A 26395-nucleotide genomic window follows, 5' to 3' on the forward strand; every position below is an offset into this window, starting at 1 on the left:
TTATAACAATTACATAAGTGACATAAATAACTAATGAAATATCTTCAATTAAAATTGCCTTAACAGAAATAGCATGTCGTGTAACATGAGTAATTAATGTTCTATCATCAACTTGACAAACAAAAGAAATTACATTATCTTGTTTTCAAAAAATTAAATTGAGAATATTTAAAGTAGTAACATAAAATTTAAAGAAAATCACCATAATAAAATTAAAAAATATATATTAAACCTATTTTATAAAAGAAATTAATGTTATATAAGCTTTAATATTTTTCTTTCCATTTCCATAAAGAAACCAAAAGAAAAATGATCTTATGATAATTTTTTATTATTATTATTGTTATTTTTAACATAATGATTGCCTATTCATTTGTGAAAATGGTTAGATTAACGTATACCCCTTCACTAATTTGTTTATATAGAGAAAAACCATGATATATTTTAATAAATGAATAAAAGGATAATTTATTTTTAGAGAATAAAAAATTATTTGTAATTTGGAGGAATTAAAACTATATTTGACTTATTATTATTTTTTTAATTTTTCATTGTTTAAGTTGACATAGGTAGACTCCTGGGAAAGTGTCTAACTTCCAAACTCGTTCACACAAAGCCTTCGTCTTCTTCACAGTCCTCTCCTAAGAACAACTTCAATGGCTGTCACCAACAAAGACGAAACCAGCAGCACCAATGCATCTTCTTCTCCGATCCTCATATCCGCAGATAGCTTATGCACTATCCTCACCCATCACACTCTCATAAACCACTTCCGATCCACACTCCCTCAAGCCTCAACCATTCTCCAAACCCCAATTCGCCAACACTACTCTCTCTCTTCTTCTTCTTCCTCCCTTCTCCTCATGCCCTGTTGGCCCTCTTCCCCGTCTTTCCCTTACGTTGGTGTCAAACTCGTCACCCATTTTCCGCAAAACTCCGCCCTCAATTTACCCGGCGTGCAGGGAAGCTATGTCCTTTTCAGTTCCACCACTGGCCAAACCCTAGCTTCCATGGATTCCACCGAACTCACCCTTTACCGAACCTCATGCGTATCTGGCTTGGCTTCCAAATACCTAGCCAGACATGACAGCCAGGTTCTGGTTATGGTTGGTGCTGGTGCCCTGGCACCGCACCTGATTAAAGCCCATCTTTCAGCCGTACCCAGTTTAAGGAAAGTCCTCGTCTGGAACAGAACTGTGGAAAAGGCAGCCACTTTGGCCAACAAACTTAAGGAAAGTGGGGAATTTGCTGGGGTGTGTTTTGAGGGTTGTGGGTGTTTGGATGAGGTTGTCGGATTGGGGGACATTGTGAGTTGTGCCACGAATTCCGAGACACCCCTTGTGAAGGGGGGGAGGTTGAAGGCTGGGGCTCATTTGGATTTGGTGGGTTCCTTCAAGCCTTCGATGATGGAGTGTGATGACGAAGCCATAAGGAGGGGAAGGGTGTTTGTGGACAATGAAGCTGCGATAGATGAAGCAGGGGAGCTGGTGGGGGCTTTTGAGAGAGGGGTCATCAAGAAAGATGAGATTGGAGGGTGTTTGGTGGAGCTTGTCAGAGGTGATAAGGTTGGGAGAAGCAGTTCTGAGCAGATAACTGTGTTCAAGTCTGTTGGTTCTGCTGTTGTAGATATGATCGCAGCACAGTTGGTGTATGAGACTTACACAAGGAGCTAGGTAAATTATATTGGGTGTGTGTGTGCTGAATGGTTCAATAAGATTTATGAAGTTCGCCATCGTGCAGTGCTTTAAAGAACTTTATGCAGTTAGTTATTAATGTTTCTAGATGCTTTTTACAATAATATACTAGTAAGTGTAACATAAAAGTTGTTCCTTTACCAAGGGAGAAGTTGGGAACATGTCCATGAATCATGTCACCTATGGCATTGCTACTCTTTTCTCATTTACAAATGCCTAAAGACTTACTTCGGCAGTTATTAGCCATCTTGTTGGCAGTATAAATCAACTTTATGCCTTACTTCACTATACAATGTGAAATTGCCTTATGATTATTTTGTTCTCAATGCATCGGACATGCCACAACTCACTCTAGAAGGGAAACTTTAAACAGGTTTTGTAACTTTCTTCTGATGTAATAGAGAAGGCAGTTTCTCCTTTGATCATCTTAGCAATCCTTCATACATATTGTGAGAATGGATCCTCTCAGAATTTTATAATCATAACATTAAAGTTTTGTATCTATCTCTTCACATGATATGGCCGTATGAAAAATTAACATGAGAGGATTAATTCCTTGCATCCATATACCAATAGAAGATTAAAAGCACCAATTTGCAAATCTACGAGCTGCAATTTATCTTCTAACGCCAGGCATCTCAAGGTGTTGTCAAACTACTAAAATCAGATGACCCAATACATAAACACAATGGAGCCATTTCAGAAGGAAAGGAAAGGATGATAGCCGAATAAAATCTATTTTGAATTAGCCTGTATTAGACCATTAATCTGACGTGCATCCTGTAAAAAATTATCTTGGTAAACATTGTTGGTGTTTAGAGGTGCAGTGCATGCCATGAGAAAACATGTCACAGAGAAGTGAAATATAAAGAAATTAAACTTTGTATTATGAAAAAAGGTCAGCATTTAGACTTGAGTTCCTGAATAAATCCTTGGGTCTAACCAAAGGTTCTCAACGCAGAAAAATTGTGATTCCTGCAATAAATTCAAATCAAGTGTGATGATCAACTACAACAGCATACATAATAGTATAAGCATATATATGCTTGCTCACAGAAATGCCGTGTTATGGTTTATCATCAGTTTGATTCATTCCATATTTATGATATTCAACTAGTTGTTATTTAGAAAACTTCTCTTGACATATTAACCGGATCGCTAATTAATGCTACCACTGTCCACTTTTTGAATTTGGTATTAGATGTATATATGTTTTTTGGTTGAATGGAACGAGGCAACTTTAAATATAAGTTACTCTATGGCAAAAGAACCTCCTGGGGAAAATGTTACCCATGACTATGATTAATCCACCTGCAGCAGTAAGAAAATAGAAGGAGTAGGGGGAAAAACTGAATAGAGAGAGAGAAGAGGATTAGAAGAAAGAGGTAAAATCTTTCATTCCTCCTCGTGCAAAAGGAGGTCTGTTATAGATATAGTTTGTTGTGCCTAACCAATAATAAGGAAAAAAAAGAGACAAATTTGCATAGAACATGTGCTTCATATTTGCTACCCCTTTTATCCTTATGCTTATCCTCACAAGTAACATAATCTCTCATCTAGCTGGGTTTTTTCTTCTTTCTATTGGGCTTCTTATAACCTTGTTTGTTATGGTATTGTTCCTCTTCTTCATGGTTTAAATCCATGCTTTCTTTCGTCTCCTCATTATCAAAATAACTTCACAATTTGTGCAGTACCTTCACTTGTATATCCTTCTCCGTGGAGAGATTGAGGGATTGTGTAATATTTTCTTCCCCAGCTTTCAGACGAGAGATGATTTTGTAAGCTCTGTTTAATAGCGTTGGGTTGAGCTTTTCATGCTATCTGCTATTTCTACGAGTGCCAAAATTAGTAGCTGTCTTCTATTCCAGCCAAAGAATAATGATCACTTAATGTAACCAGATTAGGATTTTTAACACCAGCTAAGCATTTTATTTCTAAAACTTAACTAGACCAACAAATATTATCTTTCATTTCTTTATCACTTGTTGAAAATCAAGTTACCATAATGTTTAAGCATTGAACAAAGGTGGAATCTCAATGCAGTTCACACAAGGCTGTCCCACTTGATAAGGGCATGTTTGTATTTGTAGTCAAACACATAAAAGCATCATCGAGGCAAACCTGATTTTAAATATCCAAGATACTTATTGTAAAATATTTTTTTTGTGCTAAGGTGATGATGTTTGGCAATAAACACAGAAGAGCTCTCAATCTGAGGAGTGGCTAATGGGTTTGAATGATATCAGTTACATAACTTACTGCCTAATAAGTTTACACCGTAGAACATGGGGGAACTAATTCTATGATAGATACATCAAACAGGGACCTAGATTCCTTTGTTGGTGCTCCACCCATTACAGTTGTTCTACTTTCCAGCGACTAGAAATGTAGAATACAAAGCATGAAGTTATCATCTCTTAAAGTACTTACAGTACTGAAGCTTTTATGAGGGTAGATGCGTGTAGTGCATGAAGCTTCCACGTAATGATGTCAGAGGGAGTTAAATAAGTAAAATGACCCTTCCCAGAAGTTCAACATGTGACCTCAGTACCTTACTATTGAGCCAAAACCCGCCTTTGATACTAAATTTTGCAGAGAAAGAAAATAATTTATACACAGATTTTGGGTTGACTTTTAAAAGGTAAAAGTTCATTACTTTTCAATTATTGGTTTATTATTGTCAACTGTGATATATTATAAAATTGTAAGCAGATTGATGGAATGAAATGTTGGATGTGATGACATAGATAGGTGGGAGGGGAAGCAGATTCGATGTGTCATTTGTCAGTTATTGCATAACTAGCCTAAGCAAATTTCTAAGTAAAAAAACACTATCAATGAATATGAACGAAGTGTAATCCATTGTACATCCATGTTCGCAGCATTAAACTCACCAGATTTCCATGTGCTGATAACACCTGAACTTTATTCATTCCCCAGTAGTATATTGTTTTCTCATTCAAGACAAAATCACAATTTTCAATATTCTCTTCCTCTGCTGCATTATTTGTAAGTGATCCAGAAATTGAGCACATCACCATTAATCATGCCAACAGTTTCTCCTACTTCGAACGGGTTTGCTTGCCTGAACTGATTGGCTGAAGAGTGTTCTGTATTATATCCAAGTCTTTAGATCTAAATATGAATCATCGATAATTTATTTATTTCACTGGCACGAACAAATGAACAAAGCAGAAGCCAGAACACCCTTTTTTTAACTTTATCATCATAAAGGTGTCAGCATACTCCTTATAATGAATTCCAACCACCTATACTTACCATACCCGATGTTTTGGCAAAATGCATGAAGTTTCCTTTCCAGCTATACAGTCAAGTCAATGAGAAATGAATATAATCCTCAAAAGTTCATTGCCAACAAAATATGAATTTCTGATCAAATGATAGTCGTCACTGTGACTTTTATCCAAGTTATCTTCATCTCTATCCTCTACATCATGTCATTCTTATCATAGTCACTCCAACTCCGAGAGCATATCCATATTTGTCTTCCACAGCAACGGTGAAGTGTTACGTTGTACAAAGCTGACTAGCCATTTCAAAGCTGGAATTACATAGGAATAGATGCAAGCTTAGCAAATCACAAGTAGAAACGTGACATTAGAAAGAAAAAGATGATAGAAGACAAATAATGAATCCAGTGTTTGAAACCAAAGATAAGCAAATATTTGAAGATTTGCTGAGATGTAATGATGTGTGGTGGTGACAAATATGGTGAGCATGTTGATTCTGCAAAATCTAATCTCTGTAGAAGGCCTCTAGGAATGCATGCATTATCTTAACGTGGCTATACCACAAAGTTAGATTGTGATTGTGATTGAGAAGTCATAGGGCTATTATTGTTTTTCAACTCCAATGTAAAAGAGAAAGTGCAGACAGATAGGAAAGTAGCGCATATCGGTTATGATCTTGCCTTCGGTTACTTTCACATTTATCTGGCCAAATAACATTTTCATGATTTTCATCATTGGTCATCTCCCCTTACCAATCTCACTGCACACAAACTGGATATATACCAAACTCAACAGTCCCACTCATCAAATTTCTTTGTATCTATGCAACAAGCTTTCACTAAGGTCCCTGGTGTGACTTTCGGTAATAGTTAAGAAATTAAAAATTAAAACTTCTCATAGAAGGCTACTGGGTAGTCTCGAGGGTGCTTTTTCATTGGCTACCATGAAAAGAAGTGTGTGAAACATTGGGTGATAGTTGAAAAAGAGGTTAAAAATTAGAAGAGGAATCAAATAAGAAAGCATCATTTGGAGGATCTCCAATTCAGAAAGGGATTCCTAATTCTTCCCAAGCAAAAAGTCCCCTTTTTGTTTTGCTGCTCTTTAGATTGCATCATTTGACTTTGGATGATAAAATATTTATTTGTGTATTAAAGGATACGAATACCAGAGTTACATAAGGATCCTAATATTAATTGAAAGTCTTTTTATACAAAAAGAATAATTGTGTGTCTTTTCTAATTATCAATTATTTCTCTTTATAGAAGGGAATAACCTTTATTTTATTTTTGTATGTTATGATTCTAGTATTTAATATTGATTATTTCCTTTTTTAGTTAAACCCTAGAATGAGTGTATTACTTATATATATTCATACCACTATTTGTTTTGATTTGAATAACAAGAAAGAAGAGATATTCATTCTCATATCTTTTGTCTTCAGTCTACTCTTTTGTTTATCTTTGTTTCCTTTTGTTCATCTCTGTTCTATTTTGTAATAGTGTGAAATAAATTACTTAAAATTACTTAAATAGCTATTTCTTTCACCCTTTTTTCTTCTTCTTCTTCTGCAGACACGTGTGAGTGGAAAATACTCTGCCTATAGTCTGTGTGTAGTGAGTGGTGGAATGGCCAAAGGAAAGGATTGTGTTCCTAATTTTCTCTTCCTTTCCAACCACCTTCCACTTCTCTTCAATTGTGATCAAAGAAAGTGCAAAATTTTACTAAGTTTTCATGGAACATTTTTTTCCCACAGTATACTCATTAAAAAAAATTGCATATAAACATATCCCAACATTATTTACCAAAATACACATGTTCACTGTTCCTCATAATGTTATGGTCACCAGTAGTGAAAATTTGGCTAGAATTTGGTTTTTGGAAAGCAGTAATTCAGTTGTTTTTTTACTCAAAATTCTTATTCTTTCATTAAGTTTTGAAAAAAAAATGGATAATTTTGTCATAATTTCACTATCCAAACAAAGACCAAATTCTAAGTGGGTTTACACGTTAATTGACACTGTTTACACTTGAAAATTCGGCCTTTGAAAGACTGAAATTCGAGTGCATTTCCGACACCTAACAACATTATTCACAATTGAGAATTCGATCTTTCGATGACCGAATAACAACATATTTTCCAGCATTGATAATATTATTTTACATTGCAAATTTGATTTTCCGATAATGGAACGTGAATAGTAAACAATTCTATTCCAGTAAATAATGTTGGCACAAGTTCATTTTGCAGATTTTTATTTTAAAATGAGTTTTTTTGGAAAAAAGAACTTATATATACGTTAGTAAAATCTTTTTTTAATGCATAGAGATTATTAGGGGGGGAAAAGATAAAACAAGGCGAAATCTTGATTATGAAAGTAAATAAATACTAATTCGATCAACATTTTAAAAATATTTCTGAGAAAAAAAGTGCTTTTAAGTTATTTTAAATAAATAATTATACATAAAAGGTATGTGATAGCATATATGTAGATATTTTGATGTCCGATGCCGTTCATTAGCACGTGTTTAATATGACTATTATCTTTAGAGAGAAGATAGTGAACTTAGCCATCTAGAAGTGAAAAAAAGTTGGGTTGAATAAGAAATTTTTAAGTGTATTATAAAATTAAATATTTTTAATTAATTTTTTAAAAAAAAATATTTTATTGAATATCTAAAATTTTATATTTTTTAATTAATTTTTTTTATTTGATTTTGTTATCAATTAAGATAGTGTACACTATTATTCTGCATCAAGATTTTTTTACGTATATCCACATAAAAATATAAAAAAATAATAATTAAATTTAAAATCTTTAATAAATTTAAATATTTTTAATTAATTTTTTATTAAAAAAATTTATTTTATTAATTATCTAAAAAAAAATATTTTTCAATTGAATCACTATAATCCATTAGGATGATTAGGATGTGACAATTTGATTTTTCAATATAAAGTAAAATATCACAAATTTATACAATATAAAATTGAAGTTCTAAAATCTTAATTATCTTTATCAAATAACATTAGTTTATGTATCGACATGGTTTATTTGATTTTAATTTTAACTATAAAATGAAATAATATTGATTTTGATAAAATAATTAGAATTCTAAAGTTTTATTTTTATTTATATTAGTCAGTACTAGATGAGCCAGTACAACTGACCGATCAAGTCAAATAGCACAAACGTAGATAATAAATAAACAAGTAACAACAATTATGATGACGTTGAATGAGTCAACTTACACTTCGAAGTATACGGAAAAATATCTCCAACATAACAGATAAAACTGAAAGATATACATTCCTAGCATTAAGGAACCACTATGCATGTTAGTTGACAACCGATATTCAACCCATAAGGGTCAAGGCCCATAAATCAAACACTATAAATAGAGCCCTCTGTGAAGAAGTGAGGTACGTTATACTAAGACTCTGAAGGCCGAGAGATCCAATTGACCTAGTTCAACAAGTAGGAGTCCACAAATCATATTCAAACCCAAACTGAGATAGAAGACCGAGAAGTAAAAAGTTCAAAAGAAAAAAGTTTATTTCTAAGTTCTTGCAAGAATAATATTTAAATATAGTAAGCAAGTCTTTCTCTATGTTAATTATATTTTCACTCCAAATTTTGAACTAAGTTACTCAATTAAAAAAACATAATAAAATGTCAATTTTCAATTATTTCCTTTAATTGATTCAATTTTGAACCGTCTATAGTAAAATCTTGGCCTCTGCACGCATACATACATTAATTCATGAAAATCTTCCCCATGTGACATACAGATAACGATAATGATTGAAAACTCATTAGTCAATACTGTCAACTTATTGTTTAAATCACAAGAGTGTTCAAGTACATGCATGTATATGTAAAGGTTCCATATTTGCTCATATTAAAGAGTCATACTCCATATCAATTTTATTAACTGAAAAATCTAGACACTAGTTTATTAGGTTAAGCCATATTAGGGATTAACAAGCTAATGAACTCCAAAGTTTAAAAGTTAAGTGAGTATTTAAGAAATATTAAATATTTTGTTAATGTTTTTTATGAGCAAGGAATATCTCATTATGATAGTTTTGTTTGTTTATATTTTTTTCGTCTTTGTTGAGAATAACTCTGGGTAATCGACTTGTATGTGAGGATACTTGTAAAACATTTTTTGATATTCAAGTTATTATTTAGTATTTTATGGTTATAGGTAATCAATGCAATTAAATACATACATAAAACTGAGTATGATGAATATGTATAGAATAAAATAAAATTAAGTTTATAAGATATTGATCCGATTAACATGAATATGAACGTTAAGTTCTCATATTAATCTGACATATTATTAATTAAATATGTTAAATTTAACAGTTAAGTAAATATCTTTTCAATAAATCAAGAAATATTATATGATTGGAACATGGTATGTCTAGGTGCGACCGGAGATATCTGAGACCATATAATGTTTTGTTGGAGTGGACTTTGGTGAAAGAGAGGTAAGGATGACAGTCTAAGAGAAGTTTTGTAGGGTATTCCATTGACCGAACCTGCCAACCAAACACGTACTAATTAAAGGAATGAACAATGAAGGGCAATCGTTGAAAGATTTCATTCTTTTACCTGAAAAATTTGGACCCCTCCCACAACCAAGGGCACAAATTAATGGGTTTGCATCAGATTTCATAGTGGTGGTCCCTTACAAAACTTGTTTTATATTTTCACTCAACCTTAGCTTCCTCAAGCTCCTTGCTCTGTCTTTTTTTTTTTTCAATTTTTAATACTTACTGTTATCACTGAATAATTTTCTGCACATCAACTGCATGCATACATACACTTTCACCGTCATCAAAGATGCCTAAGAAATAATTCTCAATTCATATTCTCATCCAGTTTTCTATTACCTGCTAAAAATATTTTTTTTATATCAGCAATAAAAAATAAATAAATAGAAACCACTTTAAGGATGGTCCAACCCTTATACATAAAGAGCTAGCACCTTACCAACCTTCAACCAAAAAACACCTTCCAACTTAACTAAGAAACAACTAAACCAAACTCAAGAAAACACCTACTAAAAACATTGATTTATCATAATAAAAAATGATTTTTTTAATTGTAATTTGATGTATGTTGTCAATATAGCAATACTCTATTATATTTTCTATAAACAATTCATTTTCATGGATTTTGTAAAGGAACCTAAAAAGTATAAACTCATATATTTTGAAAAAGTGATTTACTAATAATAAATAACAATAGAAATGCATTTGGAACTTTTGATTTATTTTTTTTTAAATTAGTTTGATTAATAAATATTATTTTATTGATAATTTAAAAACCTTTCGTATGATAATTAAAAATATTGATTTGATGTAAAAAATCATAAATTTATTAACAAAAACTAGTTAGTCATTATAATTTATTTTGAGTTAATGATAAAAAAAAATACTAATAATAGTATTATATTTTTAAATTAATACATTGAGTGTAATTGTTTAATGATACATCCATTGGTTACAAAATGAGTCTAGCCAAAAAAAAAAGAGATTGAGATAATAATTAAAATCTAAAAAAATCATGTAACAGTTCATGTGGTGAAAAATATTAAGATTATATCATGACAGAAAAAAAAAGTTTGTCATCTTTATTATTGTTCTTCCTTATTTGAATAATAACATTTTGCTGACTTTTATTACTATACTTTATTTACTTCTTTGTTAATTTGTATCATTAATGTCTAACACTTCCATCTCTTTTACACTAGCATATACAACTAAATATAATGTTGGAAATCTCACATCGACTAGAGATTAAGAACATTTTATTATATATAAGTGGGTGCAAACCTCACCTCATGAGTCAGTTTTATGGGGTTAAAGTTCACTTCGTAATATGGTATGAGAGTCATTTCGAGCCTATCGTAGCGAGTGTTTGTTGGGTTTATCAGGTCACCCGCTATCAAGCCGTTATCGGACCACCCATAATATGTTATCCCACGTACAAGTTGTCACTCTCGACGTGAGGGGTGCATTGGAGATCTCACATCGACTAGAAATGAGGACATTTCATTGTATATAAGTAGGTGCAAACCTCAACCTTATGAGCCGGTTTTATGGGATTGAGTTAGACTTAAAGTCCACTTCATAATATATAATCTTATATTCTGAAATTTCAAGTAATTAGAATAATTGGGCTCAACCTTTTAACATTTTTGTATACAAGAATTCCTGAAATGCTATATTTCATTAATTATATTTTTTGCTATAAAAAACATTTTAACATTATATATATGGTAATATAAAATATATTATGGCCCCAAATTTATCTATCAGCCGAGACATTTAAATTTAATTTTGGGACCTTAAAATAGAAAAAGATAAAAGCATATATAATAAAAAACTTATAAGAAGAAAAGATTTAAAAGGAGGAGTTGAAAGATGTGATGATATAGTGAAATCATTTGATTCCGTTGTAACACGAATGTGTCCATCTATTATGTTGGCCCCAAATTAAGTGGAGATTCAACCATTTCCCAAATTTAATGGCTATGGTTTTTGTCATTTTCCAAAACCCATATATTCTGGAAAGCTCCAATTTTTGTGTGTCAGCCTCCAAAGGGACACACTCACCAATTTAGCGCGTGCATTTCTTATTGTTTTCTTTTTTAACTTCTTTACATGTCACCACAGTAGATATTTTCTAATAACTCCTTTTTTTAATAAATAATAAAGATGTTTTCATATTTAATAAAATAATATTTGTTTATTTATTTAAGATATGGTATTAAATAAAATTATAAAGATTAAAGATTGAAGTTTTAAAGTATAAAAAACTAATTCAATATAAAAATAAATTGAATTTTTATTATTGTAATTACTTTTTGTTCAACTAATTTGTAGTGGTCAGAAAATTAAAGGATGATTAAAGGTTAAGCAGTACAGAAAATTAGGTAAAACGTTTTTAATCTCGATCCTTATATCAGTCAAAGAGTAATAAGATTGATCATAAACGTATAAATATGCACAACAACCAAGACAAAAATATGTCATTATTATGTATTTATTGCACCGAATACCAAACACTTAGTTGAACGTCGGAACACTTTTTGCAAGTGTCTTTATTACCGAGAGTCGAAGGTAGAGAGCAAGGAGCGAAGGAATGAAGGGAAGCCTGATTAGCCTGATCAAAATGAAGGAATTATTAAAGTAAGGAGCGAAGAAAGAAAACAAAACTCGATCGAAGCGAAGGAGTTAATAGAACAAGGAGCGAAGGAAGGAAGCATAAACAGGCAGAAGCAAAAGAATTAATTGTTCAAATGGTAAGAGATTCTCTCAGTCTACAATTATTATTGTTATTTTATTAAAAATATAATAAAAATGTGTCACTTAATATTAATTAATAAAAGAATTAGTCTAAAGATTCCAATTAGCAGCTAAACCTTTTCGTTATGCATGATTATTTATTTGTGAATTCAGTTCTACCTCATTATTTGTTCAACATTTACTGTCCGACCACACAGGTTATTACTAGTAAATAAAAATAATAATAATAATTTAAACTATAGTATTACCGGACAAAATCATTATTAGACTTAATTAGACTTAATTATAGGAATATAATCACTATTAATGGGTCTATAATTAGTCTTAATTACAGATGTTATGTGAGAAAAAGAATATGTACGGTTCTGTACGGTTCTAATGCTATGGTTATATATATGTATCATTGCTATAGATGAAAGACAGATTGAATAAAACAGAGAATATTCTTTCATGGTATCAGAGCACAAAACTCTGATACCCGACAAACACAAAGCAAAGGCAACGGTGCACAACCATGGCAGATGCACCAGAAAAGAATAATGCCAACAAAGCAGAGCACGAAGGAGGAGGTGCTAAGAAGACCTACTCGTCATATGATCTCAACGCGAGTGACAATCCCGGAAACATAATCACGCAAGTCCAATTGCGCGGAGAAAATTACGACGAATGGGCAAGAGCAGTAAAGATCTCGCTTCGTGCCCGGAGAAAATGGGGCTTCATTGATGGAACACATATCCAACCAGAGGATGAGGCACCCGACCTTGAAGATTGGTGGACCGTGCAGTCCATGATTGTATCTTGGATTCTAAACACCATTGAACCAAGCTTACGATCCACAGTAGCATATGCTGAGACTGCACATAACTTGTGGGAAGACATTAAAGAAAGATTCTCGGTCGTGAATGGACCTAGAATTCAACAACTAAGGTCGGACTTGTCAAGATGCAAGCAGGAGGGAATGGTGGTGGCAACTTACTTTGGAAAATTGAAGGTCCTTTGGGATGAGCTTGCTAACAGTGACAAAATTCCATCTTGTACGTGTGGGTGGTGGATGCAAGTGTGGGATTGGTGCTCAGTTGGAAAAACGAAGGGAGGAGGAGAAGGTTCATCAACTCCTTATGGGGTTGGATGACGCAAGCTACGGGACAGTAAGATCAAACATTCTGGCCTCAGATCCATTGCCGTCTCTGAACCGCGTATATGCTATGTTGGTACAAGAAGAAAGAGTGAGAATGATGGCCAAATCAACGGAAGAAAGGGGGTTGGTCGTGGGTCTCGCGATGCAGGCCAACTACAAAGAAAAAGGGCGTGGAGATATGGTAGAAAAATTAATGACGTGCAGTCATTGCGGTAAAAATGGTCATGACATGAAAGGATGCTTCCAATTGATCGGATATCCCGAATGGTGGGGTGACAGACCAAAAAGTGAAGGCAAATGGAACGGCAGGGGACGCCAAGGGATGCGAAACAAAGGTAACCCGACACGTGCAAATGTGGCACATGCTAGTGGAAGCAACAGTCAAGCCAACAATGACGACAAGAAACTTGAGATGGCAGGTCTGACCAATGAACAATGGAAGGTACTGGTTGATATGATCAGCAAACAAAAATCAAATGAATCAGAGAAAATGACTGGTAAGAGTATTTGGGATTTATGGATTATTGACAGTGGGGCATCAAACCATATGACCGGGTCACTGGAAAATTTGAGTGAAAAGGAAACTATACAAAGGTGCCCCGTAGGGTTACCCGATGGTGAACGTGTTCTAGCTTGTGAACAGGGAACAGTGACTCTTGAAGAAGGACTTGAATTGAAAAATGTCCTTTATGTTCCCAAATTAAAATGCAATTTACTTTCAGTACCTCAATTGACGGATGAAGAAAATTGTGTTGTAACATTCACTGATAAATTGTGTATTATACAGGACCGCACTTCGAGGACGCTGATTAGAGCAGGTGAACGGAAAGATGGGCTTTATTGGTATCGTGGGGTACGGAAGACTCAAGCATGTCATGTCAAGATGGAAAATCAACTAGCACTTTGGCACCAAAGATTAGGACATCCGTCATTTCAGATTGTGCAAATGCTTCCTGATATAAGTGGGAAATGTACTCGTGATGAGTTGAATACAGTTTGTGAAGTTTGTGAAAAATCGAAACAAACGAGAGATAAGTTTTTCTTAAGTGCGCATCAAGCTTTGAATATTTTTGATTTAATTCATTGTGACTTATGGGGTCCTTATAAAACTCCTTCATCCTGTGGTGCTTCATATTTTTTGACAATTGTGGATGATTGTTCACGGGCAGTTTGGATCTATTTATTAAAAGAAAAAACAGAGGTATTAGTGACTTTGAAAAAAAAATTCACACTCGTTGAGAGGCAATACAACAAATGTGTTAAAATGGTTCGCTCTGACAATGGAACCAAATTCATGTGTCTAAAACACTATTTCATTCAACAAGGTATCCTTCACCAAACTTCCTGTGTCGGGACCCCGCAACAAAATGGACGCGTCAAACGCAAGCATCGGCATATTCTGAATGTTGCTCGGTCATTACGGTTTCAAGGCAATCTTCCCATTAAATTTTGGGGGAATGCGTTTTGACTGCAGGCTACTTAATCAATCTCACACCATCCTCCATTCTAAAAGGAAAAACCCCTTATGAAGTGATCCATGGATGTGTACCCAGCTACGCGCACTTACGAGTATTTGGTTCATTATGTTATGCTCATAATCAAAATAGAAAGCGGGATAAATTTGATAGTCGTAGCCGAAAATGTGTGTTTGTCGGGTATCCATATGGCCAAAAAGGATGGAAATTATTTGATTTGGAAACAGAAACTTTCTTTGTCTCTCGTGATGTACATTTTTTCGAAAATAAATTTCCATATTTTGAAGCCAAAAAGATGGACACTGCACCACCATTGCAAAACCCAATTATTGCCAACTCTTTAGAAACTGGATCGGACCCACATTTTCTTCATGAAGTTGCCTCCTCAAACCTAGATGAATGCATCGTCAACCAACCCATTGCATCTCCCATCCTAGCCAAGGAGGATGCTACCCTCACAGATGACTTCGACCACACTATCAACGACTTCGATCCGTGTATAGAAGCCTCGACGCTACCCGCGGATCCACCGCCGCGTCCGACGGAGACGGCGCCGTCGGTTTCTTCACCACCGCTGACGGCCGCGGTTCCCCTTGGGCGAGGGCATCGCGCGAAGCTGCCTTCCGTACGGTTACGCGATTTTGTCGCAGCCACCACGATACCGTCAAGCCCCTCTGTTCCGTCACCTCCTTCAACAGAATCCTCAGGTGTTTCGTATCCTATACATGATTTTGTGAATTGTGATTCCTTTTCTAACCATCATCAAAGTTTTCTTGCCTCTTTACACACCGATCAGGAACCCCTGTTCTTTTCTCAAGCGGTCCGAGAACCCCGGTGGCGTGATGCTATGGCACAGGAGATTCATGCTCTCGAACTCAATGACACCTGGAAACTCACCGCTCTCCCTCCTGGAAAGAAGGCACTTGGGTGTAAATGGATCTACAAAATCAAATACAATTCGGATGGAACAATTGAAAGATTCAAGGCTCGATTGGTAATTCTTGGCAATCATCAAGTGGAGGGTTTGGATTACAACGAGACGTTTTCTCCTGTCGTAAAGACGGTAACCATTCGCACAACTCTAGCAGTAGCAGCCGCAAAAGATTGGGAGCTTCATCAGATGGACGTTCACAATGCGTTTCTCCATGGTGATCTTGATGATGAGGTTTATATGAAACTCCCTCCTGGCTTCCAAGAATCTCAACCAGGGGCAGTGTGCAAGCTTCAAAAGTCTCTATATGGCCTCCGACAGGCCCCCAGGTGTTGGTTTGCTAAACTATCTTCTTCTCTCACTCGTTACGGCTTCCAACAATCCCCGAAGGATCATTTCTCAATAATAATGACATACAGTTGGTTGTGCTAGTCTACGTTGATGATCTTGTGATTGCAGGGAATAATGGTACTGCCATCCAATGTTTTAAAGGCTACTTAAATCAATGCTTTCATATGAAAGATTTAGGTCGCCTCAAGTACTTCCTGGGGGGTTGAAGTTGCTCGCTCCCCCAACGGAATCTTCCTTTGTCAGAGGAAATATGCCTTAGATATCATTACTGAAGTCGGATTGTTGGGTGCGAAGCCCGCCACTACACCATGTGAAGAAAATCACAAATTGAGCTCCGCTACTGGTTCTTTTCTTTCTGACCCGGCTACTTATCGTAGACTTGTTGGAAGGTTAATTTATCTGTGTTTCACTCGACCTAACCTTGCCTACAGTGTCCAAGCTTTATCTCAATTTATGCAAAATCCACGCTCCGAGCATTGGCAAGCTGCTCTTCGTGTTGTTCGATATTTAAAGGGTCATCCTGGACAAGGAATACTCCTACCTTGAGAGAACAACTTACAACTCTTTGGGTGGTGTGATTCTGGACAAGGAATACTCCTACCTTGAGAGAACAACTTACAACTCTTTGGGTGGTGTGATTCTGATTGGGCAAGTTGTCCACTAACACGGAAATCTCTCACCGGATGGTTTATTCAACTCGGCACTTCCCCAATCTCTTGGAAAACCCAGAAACAACAAACGGTTTCTGCCTCCTCTGCTGAGGCTGAATATCGATCAATGGCTAAGACCACCGGAGAATTAAAGTGGATTAAAGACATTCTCGCTTCTCTACATGTTCCTCATCCTGACCCAATTCGTCTTTATTGTGATAGTCAAGCAGCACTTCACATTGCTAAAAACCCGGTCTTCCACGAACGCACCAAACACATTGAAGTTGACTGTCACTTTGTTCGAGATGAAATCATTCACAAGCACCTTCTTCCATCCTATGTGCCCACACATACACAACTAGCTGACCTTTTCACCAAAGCTCTCGGTGCTAAAAAGTTTGGAGTCATCTTGGTCAAGTTGGGCATTCAAGACTTACATGCTCCAACTTGAGGGGATATTACCGGACAAAATCATTATTAGACTTAATTAGACTTAATTATAGGAATATAATCACTATTAATGGGTCTATAATTAGTCTTAATTACAGATGTTATGTGAGAAAAAGAATTTGTACGGTTCTAACGCTATGGTTATATATATGTATCATTGCTATAGATGCAAAACAGATTGAATAAAACAAAAAAATATTCTTTCATATAGTTATGCAAATATAATAATATAAACATGTTCATTAATATGAAGTGTCAATAAAGCAACTTTTTATTAGATATTTTATGTAAATTTATAATCACATTAATAGATTAATTTTATAACTGATTATATTTTAGTTTATTTTCATAAAAAATCTATCATCATGCACGTTTCAGTGTAAAATGAATGGTTGAAGTTAATTATTTTGCCCTAATTTAAAATAAAAGAACACCTAATATATATATATATATATATATATATATATATATATATATATATATATTGCCACCTTAGTTTTGAACACTTTCGTATTTGGATAAAGAATAAAACATTTCACGTCCTGTACTTTAGTTTGAAATCTTCTCCCAATGAAACATTAAAAATTTAGGTAATTCGAAATTCAAACTTTAATCCAAGTTTTTAATTTCTATTGAATAATAGTACAGTTGAATACTATGCGCCACAAGAAAATAATACAGGTTTTCTATCTAAATAAGCATTAATGAGAGACAATATTTAGTGTCTTAATGAAAATCAAACAATAGCAGCAATAACTTATACAAGTTTTCCAAACAAAATAATTTTTTTAGAAGGGAAAAGGTTATTTTTATGTGACGTTTAATATAAGACATTTTTTTTTTAATTTTTTGAAATAAAAATGACAAAGGAGTGCAAAAATATAAAAAAAAAGTTCTAAGTGTGATTTTAATTATTTTTTCTACAAAAACTTATTGTAATTAAAAATAATTTCTCAAGAACTTGTTGTTGAATGAAAGACAAATATTTTAGGTCTTAAATAAGTTTTATGTTTTTTTTAACATCAATATAACTTAATAAATTAAAATATTTTAAAGGGATTGACTCCCTTAAAATTAATGATGAAAACGTTATTCTTTAAGTTACTTATCAATGTAGTTTTATGCAATAATTTTTTTATTATATATTAAAAATGATATATTAACAACTTATATTAGTTTAAATCTAATTTTTTTACCCAAAATTTTAATTTTGTATGAAATGATGAAAATAATTTCTTTATATCAGTTTATATATTGAAATAGATTATCAAAGTATCATTATTATTATTATTATTATTATTATTATTATTATTATTATTATTATTATTATTATACATTCTTGTTTTTGAAAATTAAACTTTGCCCTTTTTTCAATACCACCCTTTTACATCTCAAATGAGAAATAATAATGTACCTACAAATTTAACTAAAGGAAAATATTTCTTCGATTCCAAAAAGTAAAATACTTATAGTTGAGAACCTATTGTAATATAATAATATTTTAAATTAAATATAATTAAAATATTATTTTTTCAATTGTCAAGTATATGTTGATTAAGATATCAGCACCCTTTAACTAAAGTTCTTTCATTTTAAAGTAAAAATTTATATTTATTGTATTTGCACAGTATAAAATTTGTATTTTATTTCTGTGTGTATCAACGTAAAAGGTATAAATGTATTATATGTATCTGTTAAAATACTTATTAAATAATCTCTTAAAAAATAAAATAAAAATAAAGAAATACATAATAGTACTAAGAATTTAATGTAAAAAATGACACATGTATTATTCTTTTTTATAGTAAAAAAATCAAAGAACTTATAATTGTATTTATAAAAGTTTTCTATAATCTGATATTTTTACTAAAATCATTAACCTAATGCAGTATTAGATTTGTTTTCCCTTTCTTCGTCTAATTTCAGAGAAAAATAGAGTGGATGGATATGACAAGCAGTCATGTGATGGTGAAGAAGATGAGAGAGTGACCCCAACGCGACAGAAGGGCGCGTGAGAAACCTGTACGTACCCTCCAGACTTGAGTTCATGCACTGCCCAATCAGATCCCAATGCTGTTTGTTAACAACCCAACTGTTAATGTGAGTGTGAGAACAGGACACAAACTTTCCCACTCAACTCATGCTATCAGAATCATCATCACCCTTAACTTAGGGTCCCCCTTTGACATTTTCACAATGTCAATGAAAAAGCCAATCAATTTCTCTATTTTATTTTTAGAGATAAAAAAAAAAAAAACAACTAAGCAACCAAAGCATATCTATCTATCTCTCTAACTCCCCCAACCCCTACAAAATTCCACTTTCACATGCTCTCTTTTCAATTTTCAAGTATAAATAATTAATTGCCCAACTCAGTAAGTGCTCCACCAACCCCTCTTCTTTCTTCCTCTCCTCTTTCTCTTCCCATTCACCCCAAAAGTCAGCGCCATCTTTTCTCCCAAACTTTCTTGCTTCGGAAAACAAAAGCTAAACCCATTTTTATCCTCTTTATAGCCATAACATACCCAAAACTCTCTTTGCCCTGCATAAATGGATGAGGACTGGGATCTCTTTGCCATCGTTCGAAGCTGTCAATCACCTACCAATACTTCCACCACACCAATTCCACAAACCACCACCAATACTACTTCCATTGTAAAGGAACACAAATACGATGCATTTTCTTTTCCCAATACAGTGGAACCCATCACCAATGACTTTCATCACCTACACCAATTCTTTTCACCCTTTAACCCCACCACCACCACCACCACCACTACCCTTAATGCTCCTCGCATCAATCCTAATTCCCCTTATTTTGCACAACAGGACACCCAGCAAATTAGTGACCACCTTCGCATTTCGCCTCATTTTCCGCCAGAACCCTCCACTCCCAGTTTCAATAGATTCCCTCACCATCAACAACACCAACAGAATCAACTACAGCTACTTCACAAACACGAATTTCCTTCACCCCAGAACAATTCTCCCACAGTTTCACCAAACACACAACCTCAAACACCCAAATCCAGAAAAAGGTATCAACTTTTTTCGTCAATAATTTGTTTAATTTGCAACCCAACCAAATAATTGAGCTTTCAAATTCACGGATATAAAGACAATATATTTTTTTGCATTTACTATTCCCTTTTCTTGTTTTGTAGAAAAAGCCAACAGAAGAAAATGGTGTGCCAGGTAACTGCAGATAACCTCTCAGCAGATTTGTGGGCATGGCGAAAATACGGGCAGAAACCAATTAAGGGTTCTCCGTATCCAAGGTATGAATCACACGCATATACTCATAAATTTAAATTCTCACCGATTTTCCCATTCAGTTTCTGTTAGTTTCTCGGGAAAATGCTAATACCTAGTTACACACACATATTCCTAGGAATTACTATAGGTGTAGCAGCTCCAAAGGTTGTATGGCTCGAAAACAAGTTGAACGGAGTAACACTGAAACCGACATGTTCATCGTTACGTACACCGGAGACCACTCGCATCCCCGGCCAACCCACCGGAACTCGCTCGCCGGAAGCACCCGGAATAAGAATCCGACAACGAATCCGCCGCCGTTACCCGGGTCACTCTCCTTCCAAGCGGCCCCCTTTTCTTCTTCTTCTTCTTCTCCACCACACTCTCCAACGTCGCCGTCGGAAGATCCACCGGAAAACGGCGATCTTGAACCCGACCCGGACATGGAAACCGACGTGGACGATGACGGTGACATTCGCTGACCCCATCACCGCCTTCTTGTGCAGCAAGTTTTGCATCGAAGTGACGTCGTCTCGGACTCGGGCTCGAAGAACCAAACCGGTTTGGTTCTGACTTCTTGCGAACCGGTTCGGTTCACGTGGTTGCGCCTTTGAATTTTACCTCCATCGGTGACCGTAGGATCATAATAGAGTGTGCGCATCGTCGGATTCTCATTCTCCAAATCGAAGCCGTCACACTTGGATCTCTGCACCTAAGATCTGCCACGTGGGTAATCTCGGACCAAATATCTGCCACGTAATTTTATAGTTTTTATACATTAAATTTGATTTCCTTAGTATAAATAATGAAAATGTTTGTTGGTAATAAAAAGTAAAAGTAATTAATAATGATAATAAATTTAATACATTATTTAATTCAACAAAGTAAAATGAATAACTTATTTTTCTAAAACGCGTGATTATGTTGAAAGCATCTTATCTTATGTGTATATAATTAAGGATGAGAACAAGGAAATAACAAATACGATATTAAGAAAAGAAAACAGAGATTATTTTTTTGTTTATGAACAATTCAAACCTAGAAGTTTGTAAATCATTGTGAACACGGCAAGCATGACGCCAGAGCACATCCAATGGAAAATTGATACGAAGTTTAATCTGAATTTCTGTTATATTTTTTTAATGATTGTGATTGTGTGTGCGTAAATAAGATAAATACAAATGTTTCATACCCACCCAAATGAAAGATATGGGTTTCAACTTGATTGTGATATATTCTGTTTTGGACCAATTTCTCTAAACTTTTCTTATAAGAACCAAAAAAGAAGGATGTGTTTTACGAAATGGTCTATTTTACAATGAGTATTGAAGAGGGTGAAAGTGATACATCAAATGCTTTTGTTAAATGTTTGTTATGTTATATGACGCAATGCAGCATGCACGTTAAGTCTAAATATGTGAGTTCTTATATGATCAAATGGCCAGCTAAGGTATAATTAATTAAAATTGGTAATTTTTACTCTAACAATAACAACAAATACGATTCAGAATCCTAAATAATCTATTTGCATATTACTCACAGCTAACAATTTAGTTAGTCGTCAAAGTTGAAGATTACAAATTTTTTTTAAGATAGAATAAAAAAAGGTTAATCAATTTCAAATTATTTTAGTTTTAAATTTTATGTGAAAAAATAAATACTAATAATATACTCTTTACAGTGCCTAACTGACTGGGATCTTTTTGAAGAAGGTTATAACTCAACGTATCAAAACAACACTTTTTATTTAAAAGATAAAAGAATGAATCTTTCTAGAACAATGAAGAAAAAAGATATTTTAGACTTAGCCCTCGATTTTGTTTCATTCAACAATGCGTACAAAGTAAAAACGCAGCGAATTACAAGAATAAAAGGTTAACCCAAGTTATTTGAGGAAAACATAAAAAAGAAGACAACATGTAAGGATCATCCAGGTAAGATGCTTAAAAAATACAAAATAAAGGAAATGTTTCAACACTTTATGAGTGACCTCTACATGAACACTGGCCTTCCTTAAAGAAATGGAATCGTTTCCTATCCCTCACAATTATCTCCCTATCAACAAATTGTGTCACAAGCATTATAAAAGAATGACAGTGATTGCAGATAGCAGAGTTCTTGTTTATGCGTATTGGAGCCACAATTGGTACAGTTAGAACACCAAATGCTAAGGCTAATTGCTCTGGGTGGTATAACTTATCTTCACTCTCTTGGTGTGGATACCCTCTGCTCTTCATTTCAGTTATAAAATACTCTACCTTTTCATTAATCTCATCTTTATCTATCTTCTCACTTGCAGAGAAGACATGAACTGTACCTCTTACCTCCATCCAACACTGCCTGGGGCTTCTTCTTAAGCCTCTTTCTCTCATCAGCTTCCGAGTCTTGTCACCGAAATCAGATAGTCTGGCATTGTCATACAAGCTTGCAAGCAGCAAATATACTGCAGGATCACATGGATCAAGCTCAAGACATCTCCTTGCCATATCTTCTCCCAGAGGCACATTTCCATGTAATTTGCAAGCATTTAATAAGGTTTTATAAGTTACAGAATCTGGCATGAAAGGCATTGTTTCAATAACTCCCAGAGCTTCCTCTAGGCGACCACCTCTACCAAGGAGATCCATTAAACACACATAGTGATCCAACTTTGGTGTTATATCATATGTTTTTTCCATGGAATAGAAATAATCAAGACCCTGATTCAATAAACTACCTTGGCTGCAAGCAGAAATCAGTGATAAGAATGTGAAAGAATCAGGTTTAACTCCCGCTAACCTCATGTCATCAAAGGCAGAGAGAGCATCGGATATATGACCATTTGATGCCAATCCAGATATCAAACCATTCCATGACACTGTATCTGGCTCCTTTATATCTTTGAAAGCTCTGTATGCATCATGCATACTACCACACTTACCGTACAAGTGAACAAGGCTATTTGAAACTGAGTTACATATTTCAAAACCTGATTTGACTGAGTAACAATGTAGCTGTTTTCCAGTTTCCATAGTGCCTAAGCCAGCTGCTGCTGATACAAAACTTGTCAAGCTAAATTCATCCATCTTAACCTCATCGTTGCACATATGAGCGATGACTTCTAATGCCATTTCGTGATCTCCCCTTTGGTTTAATTTTGCTGCTAAACTTGTGTATGTGATGAGATCTCTGTGGTTCATCTTGTGAATAACAGACCATGCTTCATCTGCCATTCCTCCCCCGGCATAAGCATCTACAAGAGCATTCCCTACAGCTATGTCTATATCTGCTTTTGTTTTTATGATATGTCCATGGATTTTCATTGTTTGAATAAGAGATTTCATTTTACTGCAAGCTCCAAGAATAGCAGATAGTGTAAAGGAATTTGGTTGCACTCCAGCTGCTTGCATCTCACCAAACAACTGAAAAGATTCTTCTTCCAAACCATGTTCTGCAAAACCAGCAATTAAAGAAGTCCAAGAGATGACATTTGGTGAGTTTATCCCTCTAAAAGCATTCACACCATTTGCAATAGTGTGGGAGCATTTCATGTACATATCTACCAGTGCATTTCCAACAAAAATATCATCCTCCAATCCAACCATGATGACCTGTGAATGAAACTGTTCCCCTAGCTCCAATGATAAAATTGAGGAGCTAGCATTCAATAAACTAGCATATGTAAAATTATTTGGTTGAGTTCTAGACAATCCCATATCAAGAAACGCATTAACAGCCTCTCTGATCTGAAAATTTTGGATAAATCCAGCGATTATGGTAGTCCATAAGTACACATCGCATTCGGGTGTCTGATTTGAGACCTTAATTGCATCTTCCATCCGCCTGCATTTTGCATACATATCAACAATGGCTGTCTTCAACACCAGATTCATTTCCACACCAAATCTGATTAACTGTGCGTGCAGTATTTTCCCACAACCCATTCCCCGACCAATAAAAGAAGACACGCCTAAGAGTTTAACAAATGTGAACTCATTCGGGTAAACTCCCGCTTCAATCATTTTGACATAGAGTTGTAGAGCTTCACTCCATTTTCTAGTCTCCACCAATGAAGAGATCATGGTTGTCCAAGACACAACATCACCATCCTTCACAAAGGTAAGCAATTTGTGTCGTTCCACAGTGCTATCACACTTTGTGTACAAATCAACCAAAGTGGTACCCAGAACCGGATTCAGCTCCAACCCAAGCTTAACCACAGAGGCATGAATTTGAACCCCAAACTCAAACGCTCCCAAGGCAGAACACGATCTTAAGGCAGTGGACAAGGTGAATTCATTGGGGCTTTGACCAGAACTTAGCATCATGTCAAACAACTCAAGGGCCTCAAAATGATACCTGTTCTTGGTGTGAGCAGATAGAAGCGTAGTCCATGACACAACATCCTTGTGAGGCATTTCGTCAAAGAAATGGCGTGCTGTTCCAACTCCAAAGCATTTGGCATACAAAGACAACAAATTGTTGCTCAAATACGAGTCATGTTGAAGACCCATTTTAATCATTGGGCTATGGACACAGGCTCCCTCCTCCAGGGTCTTTGAGTTGCATAGAGAGAGAACCTGCAAGGATGTTTCTCGTAAGCGGCATGGAAAAAAAGTGTTAGCAACTGTTTTACTACATAACATCATGACCGAACGTTAGCAACAACTTGTTGCTAGTATATGCTTGGAAGTAGCATAGTTAAAAGACAACCTTAAACGGAGCTGGAAATAACCAGGTGGGTCAAATAAAACGAAGAACCTTTCAGGATCAGAGTTATGGAATCTAAACTTTTTGTGAGCATGTAGTTAATTAATTCAAAACAAATACTGTTTTTTTTTTCTAAAATAAAAAATCTGTATTTGTATTTATCATTATTAAATTTTGTTCAATTATTTATACATATATCTTATATTTTCAATAATTGTAAAATTTATCTTTAAAATATTTTAAATTTTATTTAGAATTAAAAAATACTTTTGCGATATGCTTATATACTTGCTAGTTTTCTGATAAATCTTTCTCACATGATGAAAAAAAAATACAATTTTTAATATTTAAATTAGAAAATATGTGTATAAATATTTGTAAGAGACAAAAATAATGACAATAAATATAATTTCCCATTAATAATTACATTATTACTAATCATCCAAAGGTATATAATATATAATATTTACGTTATATTTTAAATTGTTTTTATAATGATAGAGAATATAAATATATACATTTTTAATAAAAGAAAAAAAAAATATTTGTTCCCTCTTCAACCTATTTTTCACTACAAGAAAATCATGAAATAGAAACTAATTTGTAGAAACCAAAATAATTAGTTGCAATAGTAACTAAATTAGAAATCATTTTAAAAACTAAAAAAAAATTGATTTCTAAATTAGTTTCTATTATTTTCTATTAAATAGTTTCTAAATTGGTATCTAATTAGCAACCAAGGTTTTTGCTATCAAATTTAGAAACTAAATAATTGGTAGTTAAAACCTTAATTGCTAATTAGATACCAATTTAAAAACTATTTAACAATAATAGAAAATAATAAAAACCAATTTTTTTTAGTTTTTAAAATGATTTTTATTTTAGTTCCTATTGTAACTAATTATTTTAATCTCTAAAAATTGGTTTCTATTTCATGATTTTCTTATAGTGTTTTAGTGAGACATCTTTCCTCAAATATTATTTGCTTTCATGTAAAATAACATTAACACATCAAAACACAATAAATTAAAGTTTTAAGATTCTACCTACATACATATATCAAGATAAAATATATATATATATATATATATATATATATATATTCATAATTCATCTCATCCATACGATCTTATAAATACACATTTTATTCATTATATAACAAAATCAAGTATTTAACTTTTTTTTTA

At 34.0% G+C, this 26395-nt stretch overlaps 3 protein-coding genes across 4 annotated transcripts; 2 read left to right on the plus strand and 1 right to left on the minus strand.

Moving 5' to 3' along the window:
* The first annotated feature begins 547 nt into the window (after positions 1-547).
* On the plus strand, positions 548-1987 carry LOC137828214 (protein SAR DEFICIENT 4). The gene has a single exon (XM_068634694.1). It carries the CDS (start codon positions 657-659, stop codon positions 1671-1673), a length of 1017 nt encoding a protein of 338 aa, XP_068490795.1. The 5' UTR covers positions 548-656; the 3' UTR covers positions 1674-1987.
* Positions 1988-19534: 17547 nt separating this feature from the next.
* LOC137828682 (probable WRKY transcription factor 27) lies at positions 19535-23527 on the plus strand. 2 transcript variants are annotated; one of them, XR_011083946.1, is made up of 4 exons: positions 19607-20302; positions 20429-20542; positions 20656-21245; positions 22819-23527. XR_011083946.1 is itself a non-coding variant. In XM_068635354.1 (3 exons), exons 1-3 carry the CDS (start codon positions 19815-19817, stop codon positions 20999-21001), a joined length of 948 nt encoding a protein of 315 aa, XP_068491455.1. In that variant the 5' UTR covers positions 19535-19814; the 3' UTR covers positions 21002-21377. The 2 variants fall into 2 exon arrangements, 1 of the variants encoding a protein (XP_068491455.1); XM_068635354.1 differs by lacking the exon at positions 22819-23527 and having other exon boundaries at positions 19535-20302; positions 20656-21377.
* Positions 22314-25290, minus strand: LOC137828680 (pentatricopeptide repeat-containing protein At5g52850, chloroplastic). The gene has a single exon (XM_068635353.1). It carries the CDS (start codon positions 25145-25147, stop codon positions 22499-22501), a length of 2649 nt encoding a protein of 882 aa, XP_068491454.1. The 5' UTR covers positions 25148-25290; the 3' UTR covers positions 22314-22498.
* Positions 25291-26395: the final 1105 nt, after the last annotated feature.

This window comes from Phaseolus vulgaris, chromosome 7, assembly GCF_000499845.2.
Source record: "Phaseolus vulgaris cultivar G19833 chromosome 7, P. vulgaris v2.0, whole genome shotgun sequence".
NCBI classification, from domain to species: domain Eukaryota; kingdom Viridiplantae; phylum Streptophyta; class Magnoliopsida; order Fabales; family Fabaceae; genus Phaseolus; species Phaseolus vulgaris.